The sequence below is a fragment of the Macaca thibetana genome, chromosome 2 (assembly GCF_024542745.1).
Source record: "Macaca thibetana thibetana isolate TM-01 chromosome 2, ASM2454274v1, whole genome shotgun sequence".
In the NCBI taxonomy this organism is placed as follows: Eukaryota; Metazoa; Chordata; class Mammalia; order Primates; family Cercopithecidae; genus Macaca; species Macaca thibetana.
In genome coordinates this window covers 139,963,297-139,988,668 of record NC_065579.1, presented here as the reverse complement: position 1 = coordinate 139,988,668, position 25,372 = coordinate 139,963,297, and the positions used below count along the sequence as shown (strand labels likewise).

The 25,372-nt window shown below is 52.6% G+C and overlaps 2 protein-coding genes across 14 annotated transcripts in view; both read left to right on the top strand.

The window, feature by feature from the left end:
- ATP2B2 (ATPase plasma membrane Ca2+ transporting 2) overlaps nt 1-19,548 on the top strand; it is a 189,041-nt gene extending 169,493 nt beyond the window's left edge. For 5 of the 9 annotated variants that reach the window (XM_050781438.1, XM_050781437.1, XM_050781435.1 and 2 more), the window contains 5 exons: nt 338-551; nt 2,915-3,126; nt 3,241-3,348; nt 5,232-5,414; nt 14,453-19,548. In XM_050781438.1, coding sequence (XP_050637395.1) covers nt 338-551; nt 2,915-3,126; nt 3,241-3,348; nt 5,232-5,414; nt 14,453-14,764 — 1,029 coding nt within the window. In that variant the 3' untranslated portion in view covers nt 14,765-19,548. Of the gene's footprint in view, nt 1-337; nt 552-2,914; nt 3,127-3,240; nt 3,349-5,231; nt 5,415-7,293; nt 7,466-11,553; nt 11,609-14,452 lie in introns of all 9 variants that reach the window. The other 4 variants (XM_050781443.1, XM_050781442.1, XM_050781439.1 and 1 more) reach the window with 2 other exon arrangements.
- SEC13 (SEC13 homolog, nuclear pore and COPII coat complex component) overlaps nt 1-25,372 on the top strand; it is a 534,021-nt gene that overhangs the window by 491,107 nt on the left and 17,542 nt on the right. For 2 of the 5 annotated variants that reach the window (XM_050781501.1, XM_050781502.1), the window contains exons 1-2: nt 22,536-23,053; nt 25,322-25,366. In XM_050781501.1, coding sequence (XP_050637458.1) covers nt 25,361-25,366 — 6 coding nt within the window. In that variant the 5' untranslated portion in view covers nt 22,536-23,053; nt 25,322-25,360. The other 3 variants (XM_050781499.1, XM_050781500.1, XM_050781503.1) reach the window with 3 other exon arrangements.

The following is a 25,372-nucleotide window of genomic DNA, read 5'->3' as shown; positions in this document are numbered from 1 at the left end:
GCCTCAGCCAGGAGAGACCCCCCTCCTTGGGGGCTGGAGGGGAGAGGGGAAGATGGTGAGATGCTGCTGAATTTACCAGAAGGCAGGGAGCTGGTGGCCATTGGGCCTGGGGGGACTCACTTATCTCCTGGCGGGGAAGATGGGGCTGAGGTGGGTGGGTCTGCGCTGATCTCCAGAGAGGGCATCAGAGAACGGCTCCATGCCTGCTGGGGAGCGAAGGGGTAGGTCGGCCTCCAGCCTCCAGCAGGAGCCTACGGACAATATACCACGAACCCACCCAGCACTTCACAGGAGCAGGTGGGCACACAGGTGACAGCCCTCTCCTGCCTGTCCCCAGGACTCCCCTCTGAAAGCCGTGCAGATGCTCTGGGTGAACCTCATCATGGACACGTTTGCCTCGCTGGCACTGGCCACCGAGCCGCCCACGGAGACCCTGCTGCTGAGGAAGCCGTACGGCCGCAACAAGCCGCTCATCTCCAGGACCATGATGAAGAACATCCTGGGCCATGCCGTCTACCAGCTCGCCCTCATCTTCACCCTGCTCTTCGTTGGTGAGCGCCTCGCCCACCCACACCTCTCCCAGGCGGGGTCATCACCTTCCTGGTGCACCACGGCTGTCACTCAGCATTCTCGAGTCACAACCCCCTCCTGTTTTGCTAATGGGGAAATTGAGGCTCAGGGAGGTCAAGTAAGTTGCCCAAGGCCACACCAGCGAGTCTTGGAAGAGGGCCTGGCCCTGTCCCAGCTCTGGCTGACCCCAAAGCCATCAGTGGCTTTCTCCACTGGTGACAGCTCCTGGCACCAAGTACAGACTGTGCAAGGCCCTGTCCAGGTGCTGAAGCACTGCATGGCAGCCCCAGAGGTGCCTGAGACTTGGGAGGGGAGTGACTCACCCCTTCTCTGACCCATTCCAGCACCTTATCCTGGCCTGGTGGAAGGGACCCTCAGCAAGGCTTCCTGGGGAAGGGCACACACGCTCACACCACCACCGATTCTCACTTGCTTCCACTTGGGCTGCGTGTTTGGGTCTTCCACTCAGTGAGGCAAGCACATTTGCCTCCACCCCACATTACAAACGAGGGCACCAAGGCTCAGAGAGGTGAGGTGACTTGCCCAAGGGCACACAGCCAGTCTGAGGAAGAGTCTGGGCACAGAACCAGGTCTGGTTGGGCCAAAACTGACCTGGTTTCCACAGATGCTTCGGAGGCAATCCCAGCAAAGCCTACCCCCAGGTCACAGATGGGGAAACAAAGGCCCAGAGAGGGGTAGGATCTGACCCACAGTCCCACATGGAATCAGGGCCAGTGCTGTCCTTACAGGAGCCTCCTGGAGCTGGCCTTTCACTCGTCCTCAAAGTCCAGAGTATGATGGAGGTGGGCACGGATCCATTCCTCAAAGGCAGTTGCCTTTTATAAATTTTGAAAGTAGTGGCCAGGCGCGGTGGCTCAAGCCTGTAATCCCAGCACTTTGGGAGGCCAAGACGGGCGGATCACGAGATTAGGAGATCGAGACCATCCTGGCTAACATGGTGAAACCCCGTCTCTGCTAAAAAATACAAAAAACTAGCCGGGCGAGGTGGCGGATGCCTGTGGTCCCAGCTACTCGGGAGGCTGAGGCAGGAGAATGGCGTAAACCCGGGAGGTGGAGCTTGCAGTGAGCTGAGATCCGGCCACTGCACTCCAGCCTGGGTGACAAGAGCGAGACTCCGTCTCAAAAAAAGAAAAAAGAAAAAAAAAAAAAAAGAAAGTAGTGTGTTGTCAGGACACATTTTACTGTTGTAAAACCTATCATGAAAAAGCTTAGAGGAAGCCACAAATATGCAGAATTAGAAGAGATTCAGAGGAGGTGGAGGGGTTGGAGAGGAGAGGAGAGCGGGGGTCCTGGTCGGCTTGCTGGCTTGGTCACTTGAGCAGCGCCTACCCTGGGTAGTCTTGGGACATCTCACACCCAGAAAACTCCACAAGCCTCCTGGCACCACTTTACTCGCTGTGCAAAAGGACACAGGACTTGGCCAGGTGCGGTGGCTCACGCCTGTAATCCCAGCACTTTGGGAGGCCGAGGCGGGTGGATCACTTGAGGTCAGGAATTCGAGACCAGCCTGGCCAACATGGAGAAACCCCATCTCTACTAAAACTACAAAAATTAACCAGGCGTGGTGATATGCACCTGTAATCCCAGCTATACTTGGGAGGCTGAAGCAAGAGAATCACTTGAACCCAGGAGGCGGATGTTGCAGTGAGCCGAGATGGCGCCACTGTCCTCCAGCCTGGGCAACAACGAGACTCCATCTCAAAAACATAACAAAACAAAAATGATACAGGACTGCATCAGACGCCCCATCAGCAGCATCTACACAGCAGTGCCCCGCCATGTGACAGCTCAGGTGTTAGAATGAAGCCACATGGGAGGGTCCGGAGCCAGCCTGGCCCAGAAGCCCTGGGCTCCATATAGGAATTGGCATCTCTAGTAACAGCCCCATGAGTCTGTAGAGGTCTCAGCAAGGGACATGCTCGGGTACAAGAAGCAGCACTCTCGGGGCAGCGCAAAGCCTCCCACAGGTATCCTGTCCTCACAGTCCAGAATGAGTTTGCCAGTCTGGGGTCACTTTTTAGAAGCCATGTCGCCCACCTTTAACACAGCTGGCCATCCACCTTTATCAGGTTTCCACAGAAAAAGTGGAAGACAGTTCCCCAAGGCCTTTCTCCCCCAGAGGAGAGAGGGCTTTGCTGACCCTTCACTCCTACTCTCTGACCTGCCAACAGCACAGCCACCTGGCCCCCCAGCATCCAAGCATGCCTCTGTGTCTTGGGGATTCACCTCACCGCTCAGAAGAGGCCCCCACGAAAGGCCGGGCATCTCCCCTCTGATTCCCCCACCGCTGCCTTCAGCCCAGCCCCACCCTCTCACTTGGCAGGCGAGAAGATGTTCCAGATTGACAGCGGGAGGAACGCGCCCCTGCACTCGCCACCCTCAGAGCACTACACCATCATCTTCAACACCTTCGTCATGATGCAGCTCTTCAACGAGATCAACGCCCGCAAGATCCACGGCGAGCGCAACGTCTTTGACGGCATCTTCCGGAACCCCATCTTCTGCACCATTGTGCTGGGCACCTTTGCCATCCAGGTAGTGAGGCCCCCACCCTAACCAGGCCTGGGTGGGCAGCAAGCAGCCGGACCCCAGCCCTCTGTGCTGGCCCCTGATGGCCTCTCTCTTTCTCTGCTCCCCTCTGACCTCCAGATAGTGATCGTGCAGTTTGGAGGGAAGCCATTCAGCTGCTCTCCACTGCAGCTGGACCAGTGGATGTGGTGCATATTCATTGGGTTAGGAGAGCTCGTTTGGGGCCAGGTAAGTTCCTGGTAGGTCGCAGGAGGTGCCTTTTAGCAGGGCAAGGGAGACAGCACTGGATGGAGAATCCAGGACCCCCAGGAACCGGCTGCCAGACCCCTGGCAAGCCCCTCCCTGTCGCTGGACATCTGAGCAAGGGGCCTTGTCCCAGGTCCCATACTGGTCCTCTGGGTACTACTGCTCTGATTTTTGCCTTATATCTATCTACCACTGCTTCTGTTGTTTATATAATATTTTCTCTCAATCACATCAGTTTTTTTAACTTAAATTTGTTTTTAAAGGCAATGTCATATTACTAAGAACTGGAAAATCAGTATCACTTGTCATAAATGGAAGCTAACAAAAACATTAATGTAATGAGAATGACATTATGAAACTCCAGCTAGAAGCCATGGCCTGCCAGGGGTTCAAAGCTGGAGCACCTTCTTAGGAAGGGAGATGAATCGATGGTCTGCCGGCACTGGTGGCCAGCTGGCGTCAATCAGGGTCCTGTAGAGCACTCAAAGGGAACGCAAGCAGGACACACTCTGCCACACTGCAGTGCTACTCAGTGCTGTGCCTGTGGCCGTCTGAGAGCTGCCCCAGCTCCAGGGCTCCTTGGGCTGGATGCTTTTTAGGGGCCCTTCCAGCTTTGACCCCAGAATATTCTCCCGCCAGTTCCTTTTTCTACGTTTGCCTGAGTTCCAGACCCTGTCACAGCTCTGACAGCATGCAGCTCAAAGGCTCCTGACCCAGGACACAGGCTTGGGAGGAGTGCCCAGAACCAATGCAGGGCCTAAGGGGCTTTATTCCCAAGGTGCTCACACATCCAGGCAGTGGGACCCGATGGGTGGGAGACATTATTCTTGCCTTCAAGCTCTCTGCAGGCTAGAGTGAGAAGCTACAGGGGCAAAAATTAACTAAAAGATAAATAAGAAAGTTTAGTTTCATCCAAAAGGGCTTCCTGTAACCTTTGGGGCTGCTTTGGAGAGTGATAAACCAGGTGTGACTGAGCAACTCCATTCCCTGGGCACCCTGGGGGCCAGGCCATCTTTATCCCACTGGGGCCCACACCCTACGGGAGGCTCTTCGGGGCTGGGCCCAGTATCTGAGGGAAGGATTCAGAGGACTAAGGTTAATGCCAGTGGTCAGTGCTGACTTTACACTCCCAGGGAGCCTCCTGAGGCTGCATTCGAGCCAGTGCCTGTCTATCCCTACAGGAGATGGAAGGGACCTCTGGCATCTGCCACCTCAGCTTTCCTGTAGGGCCTGCATCTGGGTCCTCAGCCCCATAGACAAGCCCTTTGGGGAAGATTAGGAATGAAGGCATAGCTCTTTCCCATACTGCCTTCCCAGTCCAGGATTGGTTGCCCTCAGGGTCCAGTGATCTCAGGAGGAATAAGAGACAGAGGAGTAAGTAACCCCAGGAGGGCTGAGAGCCAGCCATGGGCCAGGCTCATGCAGGACGAGTTACACCCTCCACCGTGCTCAGTTCTCACCATGCCCAGAGCAGCCCCCACTTTACAGCTAGGAAAACCAAAGTTCAGTGAGGTTAAATGACTTGCCCAAGGCCATAGGACCAGGACTGTCTGGGGTATTGAAAGCCACATCTGTCCAACTCCTAGAGGCCAAGATTGTCCACTATATACCCTGACTCTGAATGAGTGAATTAAAAAGCAAATTGCACTCCAGCCTGGGCAACAAGAGTGAAACTCTGTCTCAAAAAAAAAAAAAAGGAAATTGTCAAAGACTGGGCTGAGGAACAGGTGAGGTGGGTAAAGGAGTGGATTGATCACATGCCTGGGTGAGTCGGTAGGAGGAGGGAGGTAGAGGAGCGGGTGTCAGGGAAAGAAGGCCACTGGGAAGGACAGCCCCCCCATTCTGACAGCCGGGGTCCCTTGCAGGTCATCGCCACCATCCCGACCAGCAGACTCAAGTTCCTCAAGGAGGCAGGCAGGCTCACGCAGAAGGAGGAGATCCCGGAGGAGGAGCTCAACGAGGACGTGGAGGAGATCGACCATGCAGAGCGGGAGCTGCGGCGGGGCCAGATCCTGTGGTTCCGAGGCCTGAATCGGATCCAGACGCAGGTACAGGAGGCTCTTGGGGGCTGGGCCCAGGCCTGGCCGGGGCGGGCCAGGGGATGGAGGTGAGTGTGCTTGTGCTGCCCCCCAGGGCCCAGCTCTGGTGCTGAGGGAGGGTGGCTACAGAGGGGTCCCGGCCAGCTCTCACCAGCCACTTGCACACCCACGTTGCACACACACTCCCGTGGCTGCTAAGGAACAGCGTGGCCTCCTCAGGGAGGTCCCATTGTGCCCTCTCAGGGCAGCAAGGGGAAGCGGTAGGGGTCATACCCACCATGGTCTCCAGGGGGATTTCCCTGAGAGGGTGGGGAAGGGTGGCTCTGAGGGCAGAGGTGAGTGAGGGGACTGTCGTTCGGCTGGGGGCAGCCACCCAGAGGGACCGTGTGAAGGCTGGACAGAAGCTGCAGGCCAGGTCGCCCAGGGTCCCCCAGGGCCTGGTGATCAGGGGGTCCGCCACCTCCACGGGGGCTTCAGTTGCTCTCCCCAGCTTCCCCTAGGGGGTGGAGAGGCTGTGGGGAGCAAAGGTCAGTCATCCCCAAGTACACACAGACACACAAGCACACACCAAGCACACCAGGGGAGCACAGGTGCACGGTGTAGCCAGCCAGAAGCAGGTTTCTTCCCCAGAGCAGAGAGAGCATGGCCGCCATGTGGCACACGACACACCCGCGCCCTCCCCACCCCCTCCACACACACACCACATGCTCTCACATGGGCCCTTATGCCTGGAGCAGGTGTTGTAGCTCACAAGTGCTGTCACAGCCCTGCGAGGGGAGAGTCAGGAGGGACTCTGTGGGTCTCTTGCCCAGACCATCCGGGGAGCTGGAGTGGGAGTTCCTCCATGTGCCAGCATACTTGGGTGAAGTGCAGTGTAGAGGCACCCACCTGGCCACCATCCTGCCAGCTGTGGCCCAGCACCTCATTTCCATCCGATGTAGCAGATAGCTCACCTGGGTCACCTCCCACCCCTCTGTACCCTGTCCCAAACCTCACCTCATGTGACCTTCACAGCCCTGGGATGTAGATGTGACTCCCCCAGTTTTAGAGGTTACCGAGGTCCAGGAGATGGCCCTTTCTACCAAGCTGGCACAGCTGGGGTGGGGACTGGAAGCAGGTTTCAGACCCAGAGCTGCCTGACACGGGCCTGGGCTCACCTCCCCTGATTAGGACCCTGGCAGCCAGCCCTCCCAGCCTGCCCCCACCTCCTGGGAGGTCCAGGACAACTCAGTGAATATGGCCCTGGTGCTGTCACTGCCCTGGTGGCAGAGCCATGCAGGGGTCTCCAAATTATGGGAGGAAGCAAGGACTGTGGTTTCTTGAGTGGGCAGGAGCGTCTGTCTTGCCTGCCTCTTGTGGGTCAGGTGCTTTGCCACTTACAGATAACCCTGCCGGGCAGGTGGCATTAACCCTTCTTAAGAACAAGAAACTCAACTCAGAGAGGTGGCTTGCCCAAGGTCACCTAGCTAGTAAGTGACAGAGCTGGAATTTAGGCCAAGCTCTGTTCACCTCAGGGCCCCCACCACACCCTCCACCTCCACGCCTGTATCTGAGGGAGGCTGAACACTGCTCTCTTCCCTCCAGATGCCATGTTTAATCACTGCCTCCCCCACCGGCCTCACCCAGCCCACTGGCCCCTGAGCCACTAGCACAGGACAAAGGCCAGACCCCCTGTGTCCTCCCGGGGACCCTGGGGCCTGCAGGTGGGCCCAGAGCTGAGCAGACATCTTTCAGAGCCTTGGAGTGTGTCTGGTATTTTTGTTTTGATTTAAGTGACATTGTCGTTGTTGCCGTGGCTGCGGCTGTTCTTGTGATGTTGCGCCTGTCAGTCATGTAGCTGTTGTGTTCGTTCTTCTCGCAACTTGTCTCGTTCTCTCCTCCGTTGCAGATTGAAGTAGTCAATACTTTCAAGAGCGGGGCCTCCTTTCAGGGGGCCCTGCGGAGACAGTCCTCGGTCACCAGCCAGAGCCAGGATGTAGCCAATCTCTCTAGCCCTAGTCGCGTGTCGTTGTCCAATGCTCTTTCCTCTCCGACCAGCCTTCCTCCTGCTGCAGCCGGGCGTGAGTGTGACTCCTTACTGCCTCCGGCTGGCACTGCCCACGCCAGCTCCCAGGCGGGCAGGGGCTGGGGCACCAGAGGACATGGGGGGCAGCTGGTCACGATCAGGCCCAGGGGGCTGAAGGGTCACAGCCACCGAAGAGGGTCCCATTGGTCAGGAGAGTGTAACCAGTCATGCAGTGGCAGTCACTCAGTGGACCAGGGTCAGTCAGAGGGTCGTTAGGGTCCCAAGTGGCCAAAAGGTCTGGTTCAATCAAGGGATCAGCAGTGGTCAAGAGGACATCAGTGACCAAATGGTCCCAATCCACCACAGGGTCCCGGCAGCCAGAGGGAGACAGACATGGAGGTGACACAGAGTGTCCCACTGGCCCAGGGTCATATGTGGTCAGCAAAAGCCTGGACCACCAAGGCAAGGGTTAGAGTTAGACAGGAGGTCCCAGTCTTGCAGTCAAAGTCAGCAGAAGGGTCACCGTGGGTCAAGGGAAGCAAGCCCCTCAGGGTCACAGTCAGTCATGTTGGGATCCAACCAGGAGAGGGTCACATCATCCAGGCTTTCCCAGTTGGTCAGGGGGCACCCACAGCAATGAGGGTCATGATCAAGGGAGATGGTTGAGCCAAGAGGTCACTGCAGGTCAGAGGTCATAGTCAGCCAGGGGTCCCAGGCCACCTAGGAGCTCACAGCCTGGAGGCTGCACCCCAGCAGTTCAGAGTCTCTGCCCGCTTCCTGTCACTCCTCCCCTTGCACTTTTGACAGCATCAGCTGCCCTGCAGACAGCCTTCCCTGTGGCTGAGCTTGGAGCCTGCTGAAGTTCTAAGCCCTTCCTGGAAAAGACAAGGTCCCTGGCCCATTCAGCTTGACCCCTGGTAGAAAATGGTGGGTCGAGCCTCATGTCTTACCTGGGTGCCAGCAGGCCCAGAGGGACCTGATCTACCCTTGGGCATCGTGCCCTCCTTTATCTGAGGGATAGCCTGAGACTGTGGCCCCTCCTTCATCTCCCTCCTGCCAAGCTCATCTCCTCATGCCACCACTTCTGATCTAGAGCACTCACCGCTGGCTTTGTTTAGCTCTTTCCCGGACCCATGGCTTCCCCGGGCCCCTTAGGGAAAAGCCTGTCTTTCCTCCCACCGCCCTGCTTCGCTTCCAGCCAGGCCCTTCTGATCTGCAGGGGATCCCCTGGCTCTGGTCTTCTCCAGTTGACACAGTGTCCGTCTTAGCCTCCAGCTTCTGTGTGAGAAGTAGACTCCAGCTCATCTCTTGAAACTCTATAAAGGGCCTGTACCCCCATCCAAAACCAGAACACCCACAACACACCCCGCTGCAGCAGCGGGAACCCTGTGTGCTGGGGGGAGCGCCTCCCTCAGTGCCTCCAGTGGAGGCGCAGGCCACAGAAAGCCTGTTGATGGCAAATGTCCATGACCTACAGCGGCAGGACAGAAGCAGAAAGCAGAGAAGGAGCCCCTCAGTGCTCATTCGTCAGCACAGAAATGCAGTGCTGGGGAGGCCCAGGGAGCCAAGATGAAATGGAGATGCATTTCAGCAGATGGTGGCTGAGTCACATTTCCATGAGATACCATCACTAGGCAGTCACCGCCAGGATTTCTAGGGGAAGGCAACACTGGTCCCATCCTCCTCCCCTTTAGACCAGAGAGCTCTCACCTTTGCAGCAGCCTAGCCAGCTGACCTCCCAGCTCCTTTCTGCACCAGCTCAGCTCTGGCCTTGCTCAGCACCCCATCTATCCTGAGGTGCGGTGACCAAGTGTCCTGTCAGGGAGACCTACATGGGGAAGAATCCGCTTCTTCCCTTCTGCCACCCCTCCTGGTGACTCCTGCGGCCCTCTGGCTGGGGCTGCCTGCCAGGAGTCTGGCTTCTGGGTGAAAGCCCAGTTCTTCGTCCATCCCAGTTCAGCCTCTTTCTTGAAGGGCAGCACTTCACCCTGGCCACAACAGAGCACACCTGACATTGCTGGGCACCCGCACCACCTTTGGAAGTCTTCCCTGAATTAGCCCCTCATCTTAGCCTTCACAGTCTAGAAGCTAGAACTGTCCTCTCAAACCTCAGCCACTTCTTTCTCAGCTTTTCTTCTGCATCATTTGTAAAGCCATTCAATAGAGCCAGCCTGGGAACAACACTTCTTTGCAGAAGTACCCCCTTCTTCATTTCTGCAGAAATGCTTAGACAGGAATGTGTCTAAACTGACCTCCTTCCAGGCCACATCAGTCCCCTGTAGCCCGCGGTTACCCCAACTTTGGAACAGTCTTGGAAAAGAAGCCCAGGCAGAGGCTCAGCCAAAGCCAACTTGACAGTCCTTGCCCTGACCCCTCATTCTCTCAGGGGACCCAGCGGGGCTGGCCAGGACCTCCTCACTCTGCTCCCCATCTTGCCTCTCCCCTCTTCACACCTCCCAGAGAATCTCGCATTCCCCCTCTGTGACAGAATCCAGCCTGTAATTCTGGGTCCCTCCTGAGACCCTTCCTGAGCCTGTGGTCTTAAAAATAGCCTGACCAAACCCCTGCCTGAGGGCACTGGTTCCCAGACAGGATCACAGCCTCTGCGGTTTCAGCACACACATTTGGACAACACAGCCTCATGCCTCCTTTGCTTGAGTAGTGTCTACAACCGTGCTGCCTCCTCTGGTCTCCAAGGACTCTGAGGACCCTCTAGATACCAGCCAAGGTCCCTGCAGAAGCCAGTATGCTTTCCTCCCACAGGGAGGTTTAAACAGGTGGCCAGGAAGTGAGAGAAGGGCCCCAATTTGATGGGATGAGGAAGTGGGCTGCCCTACTACCCCACAACTCCTTCACCCCCACCACACCCCACCAGCCTTCTGAGGGGAAATCTGCTTCCTGGGGATTCCCCAGCGGAGGAGGCTGCTCATGTGCCTGCTGAGGCAAAAACACCTGCAGCCAGTATGCCCTGGAAGGAGTCAATCCACTGTCCCCTGGGTTATGAAGAGTTGACCACAAAGGCCTGGGACAGGGCCTGACTTCTGACCTGGGACACTGGAGTGAGGAAAGCCCCTGAACACATCACAGGCCCTCCCCTCCCCACAGCACCACCGCAAGACGAAGGCCTCAGCAGACAGACGCACGTGGTAAGCCTGACCGCAGTCACGAGGCACATGGCTCGAGGACGCTCGGGAGGGAATGAATTGGTGCACTCTTCTGACTTACTCAAAAACGAGCTTGTTTTTACCCTGGAAACTTAATGGCACACGCCTAGTGCCTTATAGCTGAGCCCCACTCAACATTTCCAGGGCAGTTCCCCACTCCCTTTACTTCAAAGATGCCTCACCACTGAATTGTGGGAGGGGAGGACCTGCCAATGCATCCATTTCGCAGAGAAAGACACTGATGAGGCCAGGATCCCACAGCAAGGGCGTGGCAAGAGGTCAGACTCTGGAGTCCCTCATTCTTCCCACTACTTATACCACTTCCCAGGAGGCCCACAGACCTGGAGCCACAGAGGCTGAACTTCCATTCCGGAACCAGTGCCCATGCCCATAGCCTCATATTCGTGAAAAGGAGTCAGTCCTCCAGGGAAGGCCAGAGAAGTTGTTTCTCAGCTTGAACTTCTACCAGCGTGGCCAGGACTGGCGAGGAGGGCACCTTCCCACTGGCGATCAAGGACCAGATTAGCATCCCACACTTCGATCCAAGGCAAAGCTGCACAGCCTCTCTTTCTCATTGCCTCAAATTCCTAACTCATCTCAAACCATCTTTGTACTCAGTAAGTCTGTAGCAGGCTCCATGTTTATCAATGGAAGTCCTGCTCCTTCAAACCACCCAAGCCAAGAGCCAGCCCCATAAGCCAGGTCCCAGCCACATTCTGGACGCCGTACCTTGCTGGACAGATAGGGCACTTCCTGCTTCCACTTCCCCTGCAGATTCCTGGTTCTGAAGACTCCTAGGGCAAGGAGTTTGCACTGTTAGGGGGAGAAATAAAGACAAAAGGGAAGAAAGCTGGACTTCTCATTAGTGTTTTGGTAACTAATTTAGTGCAACCTTGGGTTGGCGAGAAAATGGCTTGCTTTGTGGGGGGGACCCTAGACCTCTCCGCTGTCTGAATATTCCATGTGTTTGTTTCCCTAGAGGGCTAGAGAACCCTGGACACAGAGTTCAGCAAGAGAGAGTGAAATTAAAAGAGGTTGTGAGTCTTTAACCTTGAGCCTGAAATGAATGTGAATCAGTCCCAGACTCTTGGCTTCCTTGAAGCCGGGTAAACATTCGAGTATGTCGAACCCATCTCAGACCAGGGCCTGTGCGTTTCCTCAGAGCCCTCTGACAACAGGCGTGGGTCTCCCTGCTCCCTTTGTGCTGACGAAACCAAAACATCCGAAATCCTGCTCACTGGGTCCCTTCCTCTCCTTCCCCTCACCCCCACACCCAAATGCAGCTTATGCCAAAAAAAAAAAAAAAAATCCTACCTTTAGGGTAGGCAGGGAGGGGAGATGGAAGAGCTTTTTTTCCCCATAGTTTTTTCCATTTCAGCCTCGGAGAGAACCGAAGTGGAGACTTGAGATGGCCGTGGCGGGGTGTCCCAAAAAGTCTTGTCCCCACAGTCTTGTCCAGAGCAGTTCATTTTTTCTGTTGTCTCCATGCCAGGGGGAGGGCGGAGGGGCCTCATCTCATTGTGTGTCATCCCCTCTGCGTTGTCAGTCACATGACAGGGTCCTGCCACCATCCCCCCGCCCCACACATACACTAGGTGTTCCAGTCAGCATCTGAATTGCACTTCAGCCTCAGAACACACAGCACCAAGCTAGGCAGCTACAGCCGTGACGCTATTCCCACTCTACAAATAAGAAAGCTGAGGCCAGCAGTGCCTTCTTTGTTTTCAATTAATCAAGGTGTAACAGCTCACTTACCAGGAGATCAGAATATGAACCATCTCTGCAGAGCCACAAAGAGGGACTCCAGGGGGAAAGAGCTCAGCAGCCACAGTGGCCGTGATGGAGCACCAGCACGAAGGCCGTGTCTGGCTGGCTCTTGCTTGGCACTTGTTGCCTCTTATTTAAAGCACGATTCCAGCAAGTGGGGTACCCTGGAGTCCCAGCTCACAATATGCAAGGTGAAAGGACAGAGGTGCTTTTCAGAAAACAGAAAAGTCAGCACTAACTAGTAAGCGATGGCTGACAGCAAGGGAGAAAAAACAAGCCAATCCATGGGGTCTTACCTAAGACCAAGAAGGATAAATGACAAACCTTATGTTAAATTATTCTCTGTGCACTCTAAATTAGAAGTCAGAGGAGCATGTGACATGCTTTAGAAAGAATTCCCTCTGCAACAGTAAAACAAACCTTCAGCGATGACACTTAAAATCATCAACCACTGTCACCTAGAAACTCCACTTCCATGGAAGAGGGCTTTCCCCACCAGGGTTCCACAAAGGAGCTACCCTGGGTTCCTCTGAGAGCTCAAGTCCTGGGACTTCAAGGGCCTCCCCACGACCGTCTCGTCCAGTCCCCTGCCTCCCCGCAGGCCTGTGGTGTAGGGCAGCCACTGCTCTGCAGGTGGGTGCCACTTGGCCTGCACACAGCAGCCGACTAAGGCTCTGTTCTGGAGGCGCCAATGCCACCTTGTTTTCTCCATCTCTGACTCCACTCCGAGTTGGGGCTGGGACGAGAGGAGGAGGCACCTTTGTCCCAAGTCCCATCAGACTCTTGAGATGACAGGCACTACTGCCTCTCCCAGGAGTCCAGAGAAGGGACACCTCTCTTCCAAGTGAGGGTCCTGTCCCTCTGTACCCTGTGAGGCAGGACAGAGGACAACCAGAGAGCTAGTGTGGCTTGTCCACAGTCAAGGCACCAGATGTGGCAGAGCCAGGACGCAAGTTGGGTCCTTCTGCCTTCAAGTCCAGTGCTCTTTCCACTAGCCTTGAAGACTCAATGACCAGCCTCCTCCCATTCTTCAGCGGAGGAAACTGAGGCCCCAGGATGTGTGGTTCACAGCTGAGACAGAAAATGAAAGAACTTGCTGTTTTGTGACTCAGTTGCACACACCCCAGAATCCCACTGGGGCTGGGTTTGGCCATCTGATTCCAGCTTCGTTTTTTGGTTTTGTGTTTTCAAAGCACAAATAAACAAACAAAATCCCCCAGGAAATAAGAGACCCCAAAGTAAGCTCCAATGACTGGCTGGCCAGGGCTTTGAGTCTATACTCGAGTGTTTACCTCCCAAATGCATGAAGGAAAGAAACGCTGGGTACAAACGACCTCCGTTCACATTGTCCAGGCTTCCAAGTGTAGCCGTGTGTCTGTCTGTGTGCCGTGTGGCTCCCGACCCCGCGTGGCATGCAGCCCGCCCCCGAATGTCATCTGTCCGCCAGCTCCCATGTGCTTTCTGGCTGCCTCTGCTCTGCACCTGAGAAAGCCCTGGGTTGGCTTTGGTTTGCTTTGCTGCCTTTGATTTGATGTTCCCGTTCTGTTTGGCCCTCATGTGTCTCTCTCATCCCAGCTCATCCAACCGTCTCTCCTTTCTGTTCCTTTTCTGTTGGTGACACATAACCTGTTCCATGTTGTATGGTTTCTTAACTGTGTGTGGTTTTTCTAAGATGAATTTTTTTTAATAGCCTCTCCTCTTTCCTACTTGATTCCCACCTGGTCCTCCTCCCCGTCTGCATGGTTGAACCTCTGCTTTAAAGTGAACAAGGCTCAGTCTCTCACTAGGTGTGGGTGCCCGCAGGAGTCGACTGTGCTTCCTTTAACCACTGTTTCCCATCATCTCTTTGATGGTGCTTGGTGATTTCTCCTGTCCTAACACTAGTTTCTACCAAAAACAAAGCAATTTTTAAAAACCAGCTCAAGGATGCCTATAACCTGAGCCCCCTTTTTCACTCTCCCCCATCCTGTCAATGCTAATAACACCCAGCGACTGTGGATTCCAGCCACCTGCTTTGCCCTAACCCTTCTCCCACCCGCCCCTCCTGTGAGCCCCCCGAGCCTGGCTGTGGTCCCCGGGCGGTGCTCCTGACCCCTGTGCTTCCCTTGCAGATCCGCGTCGTGAAGGCGTTCCGTAGCTCTCTCTATGAAGGTTTAGAAAAGCCTGAATCTCGAACCTCCATCCATAACTTCATGGCTCATCCTGAATTCCGGATCGAAGATTCCCAGCCCCACATCCCCCTCATTGACGACACCGACCTGGAAGAAGATGCCGCGCTCAAGCAGAACTCGAGCCCGCCGTCATCGCTCAACAAGAACAACAGCGCCATTGACAGTGGGATCAACCTGACGACTGACACAAGCAAATCAGCTACCTCTTCAAGTCCAGGGAGCCCCATCCACAGCCTGGAGACGTCGCTTTAGCTGAGGACCCTGTCGCCTGCCCACCCACCCTCATGGACCCCGCTGCCACCCGCCTTCTGGGCACCCATCCATCCAGGCACCCAACTCACCCAAGCAGCAACGAGCAACAATCGGAAACCAAATACTGGAGAGAAAACCAACGTTTCCACCAACAGACCCTTTCTCTGGCTGCGATGCTGTTTGAACTCTTTTTCACTTTGAGGCAAGGGGCGGGATCTCCACTGGGGGCTTACGGGAGTGAGCAGTTTTCCCAAAACAAGCCCTTCCTGGCTCCCACCCAGACATGGACCAGCCATGCACCCGCCCAGCCACCACATCCCCCGCATGAATGTACTGTACACTTTCAATCCTCCCCTTGTTTGGTTTTTGGGGGTTGGGGAGGGGTTTTTTTGTTTGTTTGTTTTCTTAGGCGGGAACTGCAAACAGACTCTTTTCTGAGACTATTTATCCAATCCACTGGTCTGTGAGTTTTTGAAATGCTTGCGCAGCATGGTCTCAGTTGTATAGATTAATTTAATAACTTTTTGAAATTGCAGAGCTTAACTCGCCTAGTAGATTTGCACCAATGGAACCGAAGAACTTCATAGACACTCACAAGGTTATATCCATTTCTTTGTATCTATATCAACGTATACTTCTCCGAGACTGTATACGTCCATATAGATAGGTAGATATATATATATAAAAATATATATACATGGATATATAAAGTTTCTTTGCCGGCATGTTGCCTTGTTTCCGCTTAAATTGCTCTATTTTAACTTATTTATGTCCTAAAAGAAGAATGTAATTTGTTTACAAACCTGTAGATAACGTCTTTGGCTATTTGTATGGTTTAAGAACACTGGTGGCTGAGATGCTATAAAAACAGCTCGGCCCAACAGACACTTCCCCTGGGTTGCATCCTTGATGTTTTATGATAGCCATGCTCTGATTTTTGCCTGCTATTTCCGTTCAATAATGTCACTACCGTGAGAGGCTCAGGCAGAAGCCAAATGCTACCGAGTTGCCATCCTGAGAGGTTTAACAACATGCTCCGTAGACGAAGGGAGAGGAGGAGAGAAGGCTTCCTGGGTTTGCAACACTAGCGGCCATCCGGCCCAAGGATGCCAGGATCTGCAAAGCACTGCTCGAAGACTTTTCTCTCAATGAAACTCGCTTGAGTTTACTAAGAGCATTTCAAAAATAGGTTCTCTTTGGCACTGTCTGTACAGAGATTGAGGTAGTGTTGAAATATTATAAATGGTAATGTGTTGATTTTTTTTTTTAGTTAGTAACTTACAGGTTTATTTCCTTATTAATGGCAGCGTCCGAGCTGTTGGCATATTGGATGAGGATCAGTATGGCTTGCTGCTTTTATTTTTATTTTTGAAGAAGAATAGCCTTTTTCTCTGCACTATTTAGATCCGAATGAACCTTATGATGTGTATATTGAGATGTATTCAGTGTGATTTTAAACCAAATTGTCTTCCTGTAGTCACAATATATACTGTAGCCTTTTAACAGCAAGTCTTGCTTTCCCAAACAGAAAGCCATTCTGAAACCCTACAGTATCACAGGTGAGAAAAGGTGGTTATTTTTCCCCAAGACAACAGCACTAGTAATCCCACTTGATAAGAGCTTATTTAACTGTGTGTCAGCCTCTTGACTGCTAAGCACTTTGTGGGGCTCAGCGTTTTTCATAAAAGAACTTTTGTATTTAATACAAAGTTTGCTTTGAGACTTTTCAGCATATGATCTTTTTCCATAAACTTGTACAGTGCAAAAGACATTTTGAATACCATGATCGATGATGTCCCATGCTTCGAGGAAAACCAAACACTTTCCGCCTCTCTTGCAAAATCCATTCCTCATGCTGACCCTCCTCATGGTGGCTGTGTCAGCCCAGCCCCTTCCCTTCTCCAGGCCCAGAGAACTCTTCCACAAACAAGATGAGAGCCACTCGGGAAAAGAGCCATAGTCAGCTGGGAGGGCCTACATTTGGATGGCTGTGGAAAAACTTGAGGGTTTGGGGTTCAAAGTCAGCCCATCCCACCTGGCAAAATCTTCCTGGAAGGAGGTCCTTCAAGAGCGTACCAGCTGAATGTCCTGAAGAAGTATCTCTGAATGTATCCAGCAGAGGAAACTGCATACCCAAAGGGGTGACCAGCCCTCAGATGTGCTTATTGGATTCCAGTACAAATGCCACCAAAGCCAGCCCACTGCTCTCCTACGAGGAAGGAAAGACCTGCACGTGTAAAACATGGGGCAGCCTTGGAACATGGTGTTTTTTGGAGTTTCCTTTCTCACAGTTTTCCATCTCCCCACTTCTTTGATCAGTCATGTGTCTGTGACCTCATTCCATGACATCAGGATAGCTGTGTTTGCATGCCATGCTCCATGTTCATTTGGAGCCAGGAGAGGTTCTCAGTGGAGCCTGGCTTAGGGAACAGGGAGCGATGGAAGAATGCCAACATTAGCGTTGGTCGTCTCTTGTCAGGAATGAAGGATGCTTGCACACATGCACCCCCTCACTCTCACACTTGCACACACATACACACACGAAATGGTTGGTTTGTCAAAACTCACTGTAGTACATAAAGCTTGCACTCTGCGTCCTATATCTAGCAGCATGGGGTACGTTTGGCAGTTCACCCCATTAGGGGGTAAATAATTTATGACCATTCATCTGTTTTTATGAATTTTTTTATCTAGACAATAATTGTAAATAAAGAACTCACCATCTCTGTTCATTTAATACTATGCAATGGTTATGCTTTCAATTGCTGGCTCTTCTGACTCGCGCAGTGTGGTTCTGAAATGTCTGTGGTTTAAAAAAAAAAAAGGCAAAAAACAACATCAAACAGAACATAGTAAATATATCTGTAATGTATACTTTTTTCTAGTTTGGGACTGCATCATCCATATAGCTTCTTTTCTGCCCTCTAGACAAGGGCTCCAGGAGAAGTTGACAGATTCGGTTCTGAGAGCTAAGCTCACCAACTTGTCTCCCCCTCAACAGATGAGGGAAGGGCAGGGAGCCTCTTCAGTGACTCCTGGCACTGCAGAATCACTCATCTTTGGAGGTGAGCAGGGAGAGCTCTGAGGAGTTTCCTCCTTGCAACTCAGGCGGAGATTTCTTTAACTCAGGAGCAGCCTCCATTGCTCCCGCCAACCCCTCACCATGGCCCCTTGTCCCCTTGTCCCAACCATAGCATAGAGATGACAAGAGAGAGGCGGTCCTATTTCTGAGACTGGACCAATTAAAATGACTGCACTGGCTCAAGGACTCTGAACCTGTCTTGTCCTGGGTCCCCCAGTTATTGGAAGCCACTCTTTTCCCCAACCATGTTGAAATGCCACCTTTACCACACACTGATATCTTATATAGACTTGGATCTATTTCTGGAACTTCTCTTCCCTTACCTGGGTGGCTCATCTGGCACCAGCCATACAATTTTAACTATTCAATTTCTAATGTCGATTTCTAATGTCTTATTATGTGGTGGGATGAGTCCCTTCACTCTTCTTTTACAAAATTTCCTAGTTATTCTCTCACATCTATTCTTCCACATAAACTTTAAATTGTGCTCAGTCTTCCACCCCCTGTCCCATTCCCACCCCAAATCCTGGGCCCTGTCATTCCCTGTGCCATCATCTTCCCCGCATTGTAATTACTGTCCACTCAGGGCTGTGAAATTGAGTATGTTCTCTAAAGAGGGACAAAAAGGGCATCCTGATCTTGAGGGAAGCCTTCTGTTCCTCCCATCATTTCACCTGCCCCCTAAGCCCAGGAGTTGTCATGAGAGGCCACCAGGCCCCCACTCAATCCCAGCTTGGGAACCAAAGTCACCCACCTTAGTTGTGTTAGGGTGGACCCGTCAACTATCCCTGGTCCAGATGAGAAAGAGGAGTCTCTCCCAGGCCTGGAGCTGGGAAAGAATGTGTGGCCCAGTTGTCTGCACTTCTAATTCTCATCATGGAGAAACCTTTATTCCTGTCTCCCTTTCCTGAACTGATTTTTTGTTGTTTTTGTTTCATTTTGTTTTGGGGGGATCGTTTCTTGCTCTTTAATTGGGAGTCTCCAGCACCTTTGGGATGCAGGCAGTTCTTGCCCAGGCCTTCTCGGAACCCTCACTCCCCTAGCCCACTCTTGCGCTACCTACAGGAGGCTGCCAACCTGGTGCACTCTGACAAGCCTCCCACCCAAATCTCTCTCCTGCCATTGTGTCCAAAATCCCGCCATTAGAGGATCTTGTAGGGAGGAGAGTTTCTTGAAGGCTTTTAGGCCTTCCAGAGTCAGGACGGAAGTCAGACAACAGCAGGAAGTCCCCAAGCCTTTTCAAAGTTCCAAACCAAGCTCTCCTGATTTTAATGTAGAGATCATACCTACCCAGGTGGGGAGGAGGGTCCCCAGCCCCAGGTAGCAGCCATCACCCCCTCCACTGAAAACGATGTTGGAGGCTGCTTTGGGACTGCCCTTCTCAGCCCCCTGAGTCTGTTTTGTAATGCCTGTGGTGCTCTCCCTCCCGGACCTTTCCTCTCGGGGGTCACCACACTTTGCTAACTCTTGTGTGCACATATTTTATAATAGAGTAGCGAGGGAATGGTGCCGCCTCCAGCTTCCATAAGCTGCCCGGGCTCTGGGGTCTCTGGGACAATCGGGGCTGGGAAGTGACTGTGCTCTTATTGTACACTATTTATTTCTCTGTATCTTTGGCTTGTGCTCTTTGTAATTAATGGGATTTGTCTGCCTTTTCAACACTATACTGAGCAATAACAATAAATGCACACGTGGAAATGCAGACACGGTACACATCACAAGGCCTTTTTCTGAAGGACAGCTGGGTCCCCGCCCTTTGTGGAGTTGAACTCAGGGGGAAACAGAATCCCTGGGAGGGAAATGCCCTTTGCACAAGGGCCCACAGCTCAACGGGCAGTCTCTCTACTTCCACTAGGTCACACCTTTTGAATACCCACCATTTGAGGGAGACAGGCTTACCCTGCCATGAGCCATTAACCTAGAGGAATAGTTGACCATCTCATAGAAGAAGACTGGGGAACGGGGCCTCAGGAGGAAGAGGAGGAGGTTTGGGGGCAAGGGGCCGGGGGCCAAAAATCAGGGAAAGTTAGGCTGATTTGGGGTCTGGATTAACCAGAGGGAGGAGATGGGGAATACAGACACAGGATATAGGTGGCACCCCCTACTGGGGAGAGGAGTAAGGCAGAGGGAAGCCTGGCACCCGAGGAGTCTGGACTTCACAAACCTCTGCTGAACATTGGCAGAGAAAGAGAATATGCCCAGACCAAGAAGCAATCCCTAAGGTTGGCCCAAGGGTTGAGAGTTACACACACACACACACACACACTCTCACACACTCACAATCACAGCTCTTCCTAGGTTGAACTGATCCCCAAATCAAGTGCCATAGGCCCATCCAACTTCCAAACGCAGTTTCATATCCAAGGGTCCATTTAATCCCAATATCAACCTTCAGAGGAGGTATTAGTATAATTCTCACTCAAAAGAGCAGGAGACAGCAGCTCAAAGAGGTGAAGAGCATGCCCACCGGGTAAGCAGGAGATCCAGCACTGACACCTAGCAGTCTTGATGCCAGCCACTGCACTCTAAACCTCCATATTATAGTGCCTTATGGGCCAAATACCTTACAGCAGATACCTTAATGAATAAGATATAGTTCTGTTGCTTGTCACAAATCCCCAATCTCTTCAACATCAGTGTCTACACAAGGAAATTATTTTAATCACAATTATGCCTCATGCATTATATTTATCTAATATGCCCTTGTCCTCATTTTCCACTCAAAGAAAGTGAGGCTCAGAGAAACGTGACTTGACCTTATCACCTAGAAAGTCAGTGGTGCAGCTATAGATCCAAGGCAGAGCCTGTTCCTTGAAGAACAGAAGATCTGGCCGAGTGCAGTGGCTCACACCTGTAATCCCAGCACTTTGAGAGGCCGAGGCGGGTAGATGACCAGAGGTCAGGAGTTTGAGACCAGCCTGGCCAACATGGTGAAAACCCATCTCTACTAAAAATACAAAAATTAGCTGGGCATGGTGGCACATGCCTGTAATCCCAGCTATTCAGGAGATTGAGGCAGGAGAATTGCTTGAACCCAAGAGGTAGAGGTTACAGTGAGCCAAGGTCACACCACTGGACTCCAGCCTGGGCCACAGAGCTAGAGTCCATCTCAAAAAAAAAAAATGGAGATCCAGGAGATCCCCCCAAACCTGCCTTTGTTCCCTGCTCTACCCTAACCACCACCCCCTCACACCCCTGCAACAATTTCTCCACTAGAGGGCAATAAAAAATCTTGAAAGCTGCAGTAGGGTAGAAGAGTTGCCCAGAGGCCTGGCCCTTAGTTCTAACCCCCTACTCCCCTGGCCTCCTCTCCAAAGCTCCTTGACAGTCTGGGTCTATCACACTCTCCGAGCCTTAACATCTTCCTTCAAGCAGTGACCATCTCCAGCTAGGGTCCTTACTCCCAGTTTCAGCAGAGGAAACTGAAGGACTGTGACTTACCCAAGGGGAGTCAAGGCCTACCCCAGCTCACCTGCCTCCTTAATATCACAAGGGCCCCAGGGTTAGACCATATGTGGCTGAGGGGGAGGGGGGCCCAGGCTCTGTCCTCCAGTGTGGCATTCTCACTGTGCTTGTGGGGAACCTTCAGCTGCCCTACCTTGGGAAGCCAGAGACCTGGGGTCAGGGATGCTAGGAATTAGGTCTAGGGCTCTAGCTGCAGGAGCCTGGCTGAGATCCTTCATTGCCTATGGGGAATCTCCCTGATGGGACTTACTCAGGACCCCGGGGGATCGGTTTGGAAGGGGCAGTCTTATATAGGGGTTAGGGATGGCAGGGTGAGAGGTCCCAGCCTCTGGTGAGGGGCATTCCCTGGCCTCCTCTGCCCTGGTCCCAGTCCTTGGGTCCTGATGGGGGGACTACAACAAGGAAGCACTAGGACAGTCTACTTACTCCCAAGACATCACTCATCCTACAACATTCATCATAAGGCCAGTCTCACCCAGAGCCACAGAGAGGCGGGTGAAGCTGTAGGTAGGTAGGTAGGTAGATAGATAGATAGATAGATAGATAGGTAGATAGATAGATTTTTTTTTTTTTTTTAACAAGAGTCTCGCTCTGTCGCCCAGCCTGGAGTGCAACGGTGCAGTCATGGCTCACTGCAACCTCCGCCTCCCGGGTTCCAGCGATTCTCCTGCCTCAGCCTCCCGAGTAGCTGGGACTACAGCCGCGCGCCACCATGCCCGGCTAATTTTTGTATTTTTAGTAGAGACGGGATTTCACCATGTTGGTCAGGCTGGTCTCGAACTCCTGACCTCAGGTGATCCGCCCCCAGCTCGGCCTCCCAAAGTTCTAGGATTACAGGCATGAGCCACCGCGCCCGGCCGATAGTTATATTAATCCTTCCTTTCATTTATGGATCTCAGGAAAAGGGCAGACTTGGTCGGGAGAGTAGACCCACCAGAGCTTCAGATTCCAAAGCCCCCCTGGTCACGGTCACTGCGGCAACCAGAGCCTCAGCCCTCTGGTCTCGGCGTCACTGGAGGATAGGGGCTGGGCCTCGGGAAGGCGGGGCGCGCCCTTTGGAAGGCGCGGAACTGTTGTGAGAGCCGAGCGCGTTGCTGCCCGGAGGCTCCTACGCCACGGCCCGGCAGCTTGAGGGCCGGGCGCCGGAAGTGAGCTATTCGGAGGCGCCGCCGGGAGCTGCCACGTCCGAGACCCGGAGCAGCCACCGCCACAATCATGGTGAGTGTTGGGACTGAGGAGGCCGAGCAGGGTGAAGGCCACGGTCGCAGCCCTCACGGGTTCCTCGGCCGTGCTGAGTCCCAAATCCTAAGCTCCCCTCCACCCACCGCTTAGAGATCTGGGGAGCTCTGGCCCCGTCCTTGCGGACCATTCCGAGCGGAGTCCAGAGGTGAAGCCAAAGAACCTCCCTGACTCTGCGGGGCGCGCCGCTGCCGCGTCTCCTGCCAGCCTCCTTCCTTCTCTTCCAACAATTGAATACAAAACGAGAAACAGCAGAGGAGCTACTCTATACCGAGCCCTCAGCATTGTTCGTAATCTCAGCCTGCTAACATGCTTGTGAAGAAGGTGCCATTCTTCTCAACACTTTACAGATGAGGACACTTGAGGTTCGGAGACGTGGAGCCTCTTGCACAGCTGCTTAAGTGGTAGAGCCGAGATTTGAACCCTTCTAACCATTCCTTTCTGCCGCCTACTACATCCCCTAGCAGAGATTATTGGACAGTTGCTCGGGATAGGGCCCCCAGGTAGGATGGGCACATCGGGAAACGTGAAGATGGCCTGAACGACCCTCCGAAGGCAGGGGCTCAGGGTTTTTTAAGTCTCTGTGGCATCTGCAGTGTACATTCACTCCACACTTACTCCTTGAGTGAATGAATGACTGAATGAGAACTAAAGAATGGAAGTATCCGGGCTGAGCCTGGCATATCTAGTACATGCATTCTTTTAGAAACATGGGTGTGCCTCAGCAGCAGGTTTGAGGGAACCTGCAGGAACCTAGAAATCAGAACACTGTGTTCTTGCTCTGCAGAGGGTTAGGTGTAAATCACTCACCTCTGGCTCTTCCACTGCAGGTTAGAGTTGAGGCTCTTATGCTCTGACATTGAGCTCATCCTAAATGAATTTTTAACTCATTATCTGATTTCAAAGAGGTGAATTATTTTGAGTACAGGTGTTAACAGGGACCAGATAACACCAGGTCCCTGGGAAGAAGTACTCTAAGAAGTTAGTTCTCTCTCTCTCCCCCCTCTCCCCCCACTACCCTCTCCCTCTCTCTCCCTCTCCCCCTCTCCCCCTTCCTGCCTCCTTCCTCCCTCCTTCCCTCCTTTTCTCTCCCCCTCCTTCTTTCCTCCCCCCCCCTTCTCTCTCTCTGTCCCATTCAGAAGCATGGTTCATCAACCGTGACTGGTGGGTGAGAGTGGTTAGAATTAAATGTTGATTATTTCTAAGGTCCTTTGGTAACACGGCTGAAACTACTTCTCAGTAAACTTTCTTCCTGAACCTACTTATCCTCAGCTTTACAGAACTCAGTGTAACAACTGCTTTACATTTTAGACAGGCAGCCTGGTGGAGTGAAGTTTTGTGGACTGGGAGTTAGAAGGTTAGAGAATGGGGCTCTTTTCCCAGTTCTGCCTTTAACTAGCTCTGTGACTTTGGCAAGTGCTTTCTCTTCTCTGGGCTTCTTCAGTTCCTTAGTCTGTTGTAGGTCTCTGATTGACTCTGCCCTTGGTACCCTGCCCTCCCCGCCTTCCCGTGCACTTTGTAACCTATACAGCTTGGCACATGGAGGAAACTCCTTATTGTCCTTACTTGCCTTTGCAGACTTCGGGGACCTGTTTTTTAGAGAGTCTAGAATTTGATGAGAGAACCTGTGCTTACTTGGTGTGTACCTCTTGAACTGCTTTGCAGCCATCCTCTTCCAGTGTCTGCCTTTCTGAAAATACAAGTCAAACTTTATACCTACAGGGCTTGTGCTGGAAAAGATGAAATGGGGAAAATGGTAAGAAATGTCTGTTCCACAATGAAACTTCTTTTAAGTCCTCTTTTCTGTCCCAAGAATTTAAGAGAATAGTGGTTGAGCAAAGAAAAAAAAAAACACCTTTTGTTCATTTACTTATTCATTCAGCAAATAGTCACTGAGTTCCTTCTATTTGCAAAGCACTGTGCTGGATGATTTGAGGGGATTTGAAACTGCAGATGGCTCAGACTGTGGATCCAAGGAGCTCACCTTCTAGTGGGGAGAAGAAACAGCATAAAATGTTGTTTGTGGTCAGTGCTGAAGATGTGCAAGAGAGTCCAGCCATTTGAGGATCTGAGAATCAAGAAAGGTGATGGGTGGCCCTTTTTGAGCTGGACTTCAGAGAATGGAGAGGAGGGTGATGACCATGACACCATGTTCCAGCCCTACAAACTGTTCAATCCTGGATCCCACTAGGTGATGGACTAGGGAGCAGCCTCAGGAAAAACTCTAATCAAGTCTCCCAGTCTGAAGTAATGACTTTGTTAGGCATAAACTGCCTGGAACATCAGAGGCTCTGTCATCCAGGAAAGGAACACCAGCTGTAGCTCCCTTGTGGTCTCTCCTCACCCTTAAGAGTAGCCAGGACTGCTTGCCATTTCCCCACACACATCAGGCTCTCAGACCTCTTTGTCTCTCCTCATGTATTCCCTCTGCTTGGCTGCTTGGACTGGTATTTTCTCCTGTGCCACCTGCAAATTCCTACCCATCATCTAAGGCTCAATTCATGTCTACCACCCCACCCCTCAGGCTCCTATGGGACACTCAAACCACCATTACAGAATTTATCTTGCCACACTAGCATTATTCGCGAGCTTCTCAAGGGCAAAAGTTCCTCTTTGTGTATCTAGTTCCTGGCACAGTGCTTGGCAAAAAGAAGGTACTTAGAATGAATGCTTACTGAGTGAATGAATGAATGAACGAACGAATGCAGTCGTTCGTTGAGATGGTTGTATTCTGCCGTCAGTTAATTTACCAGCGATATCTTTGGTTCTAGGTGTCAGTAATTAACACTGTGGATACCTCCCATGAGGACATGATTGTAAGT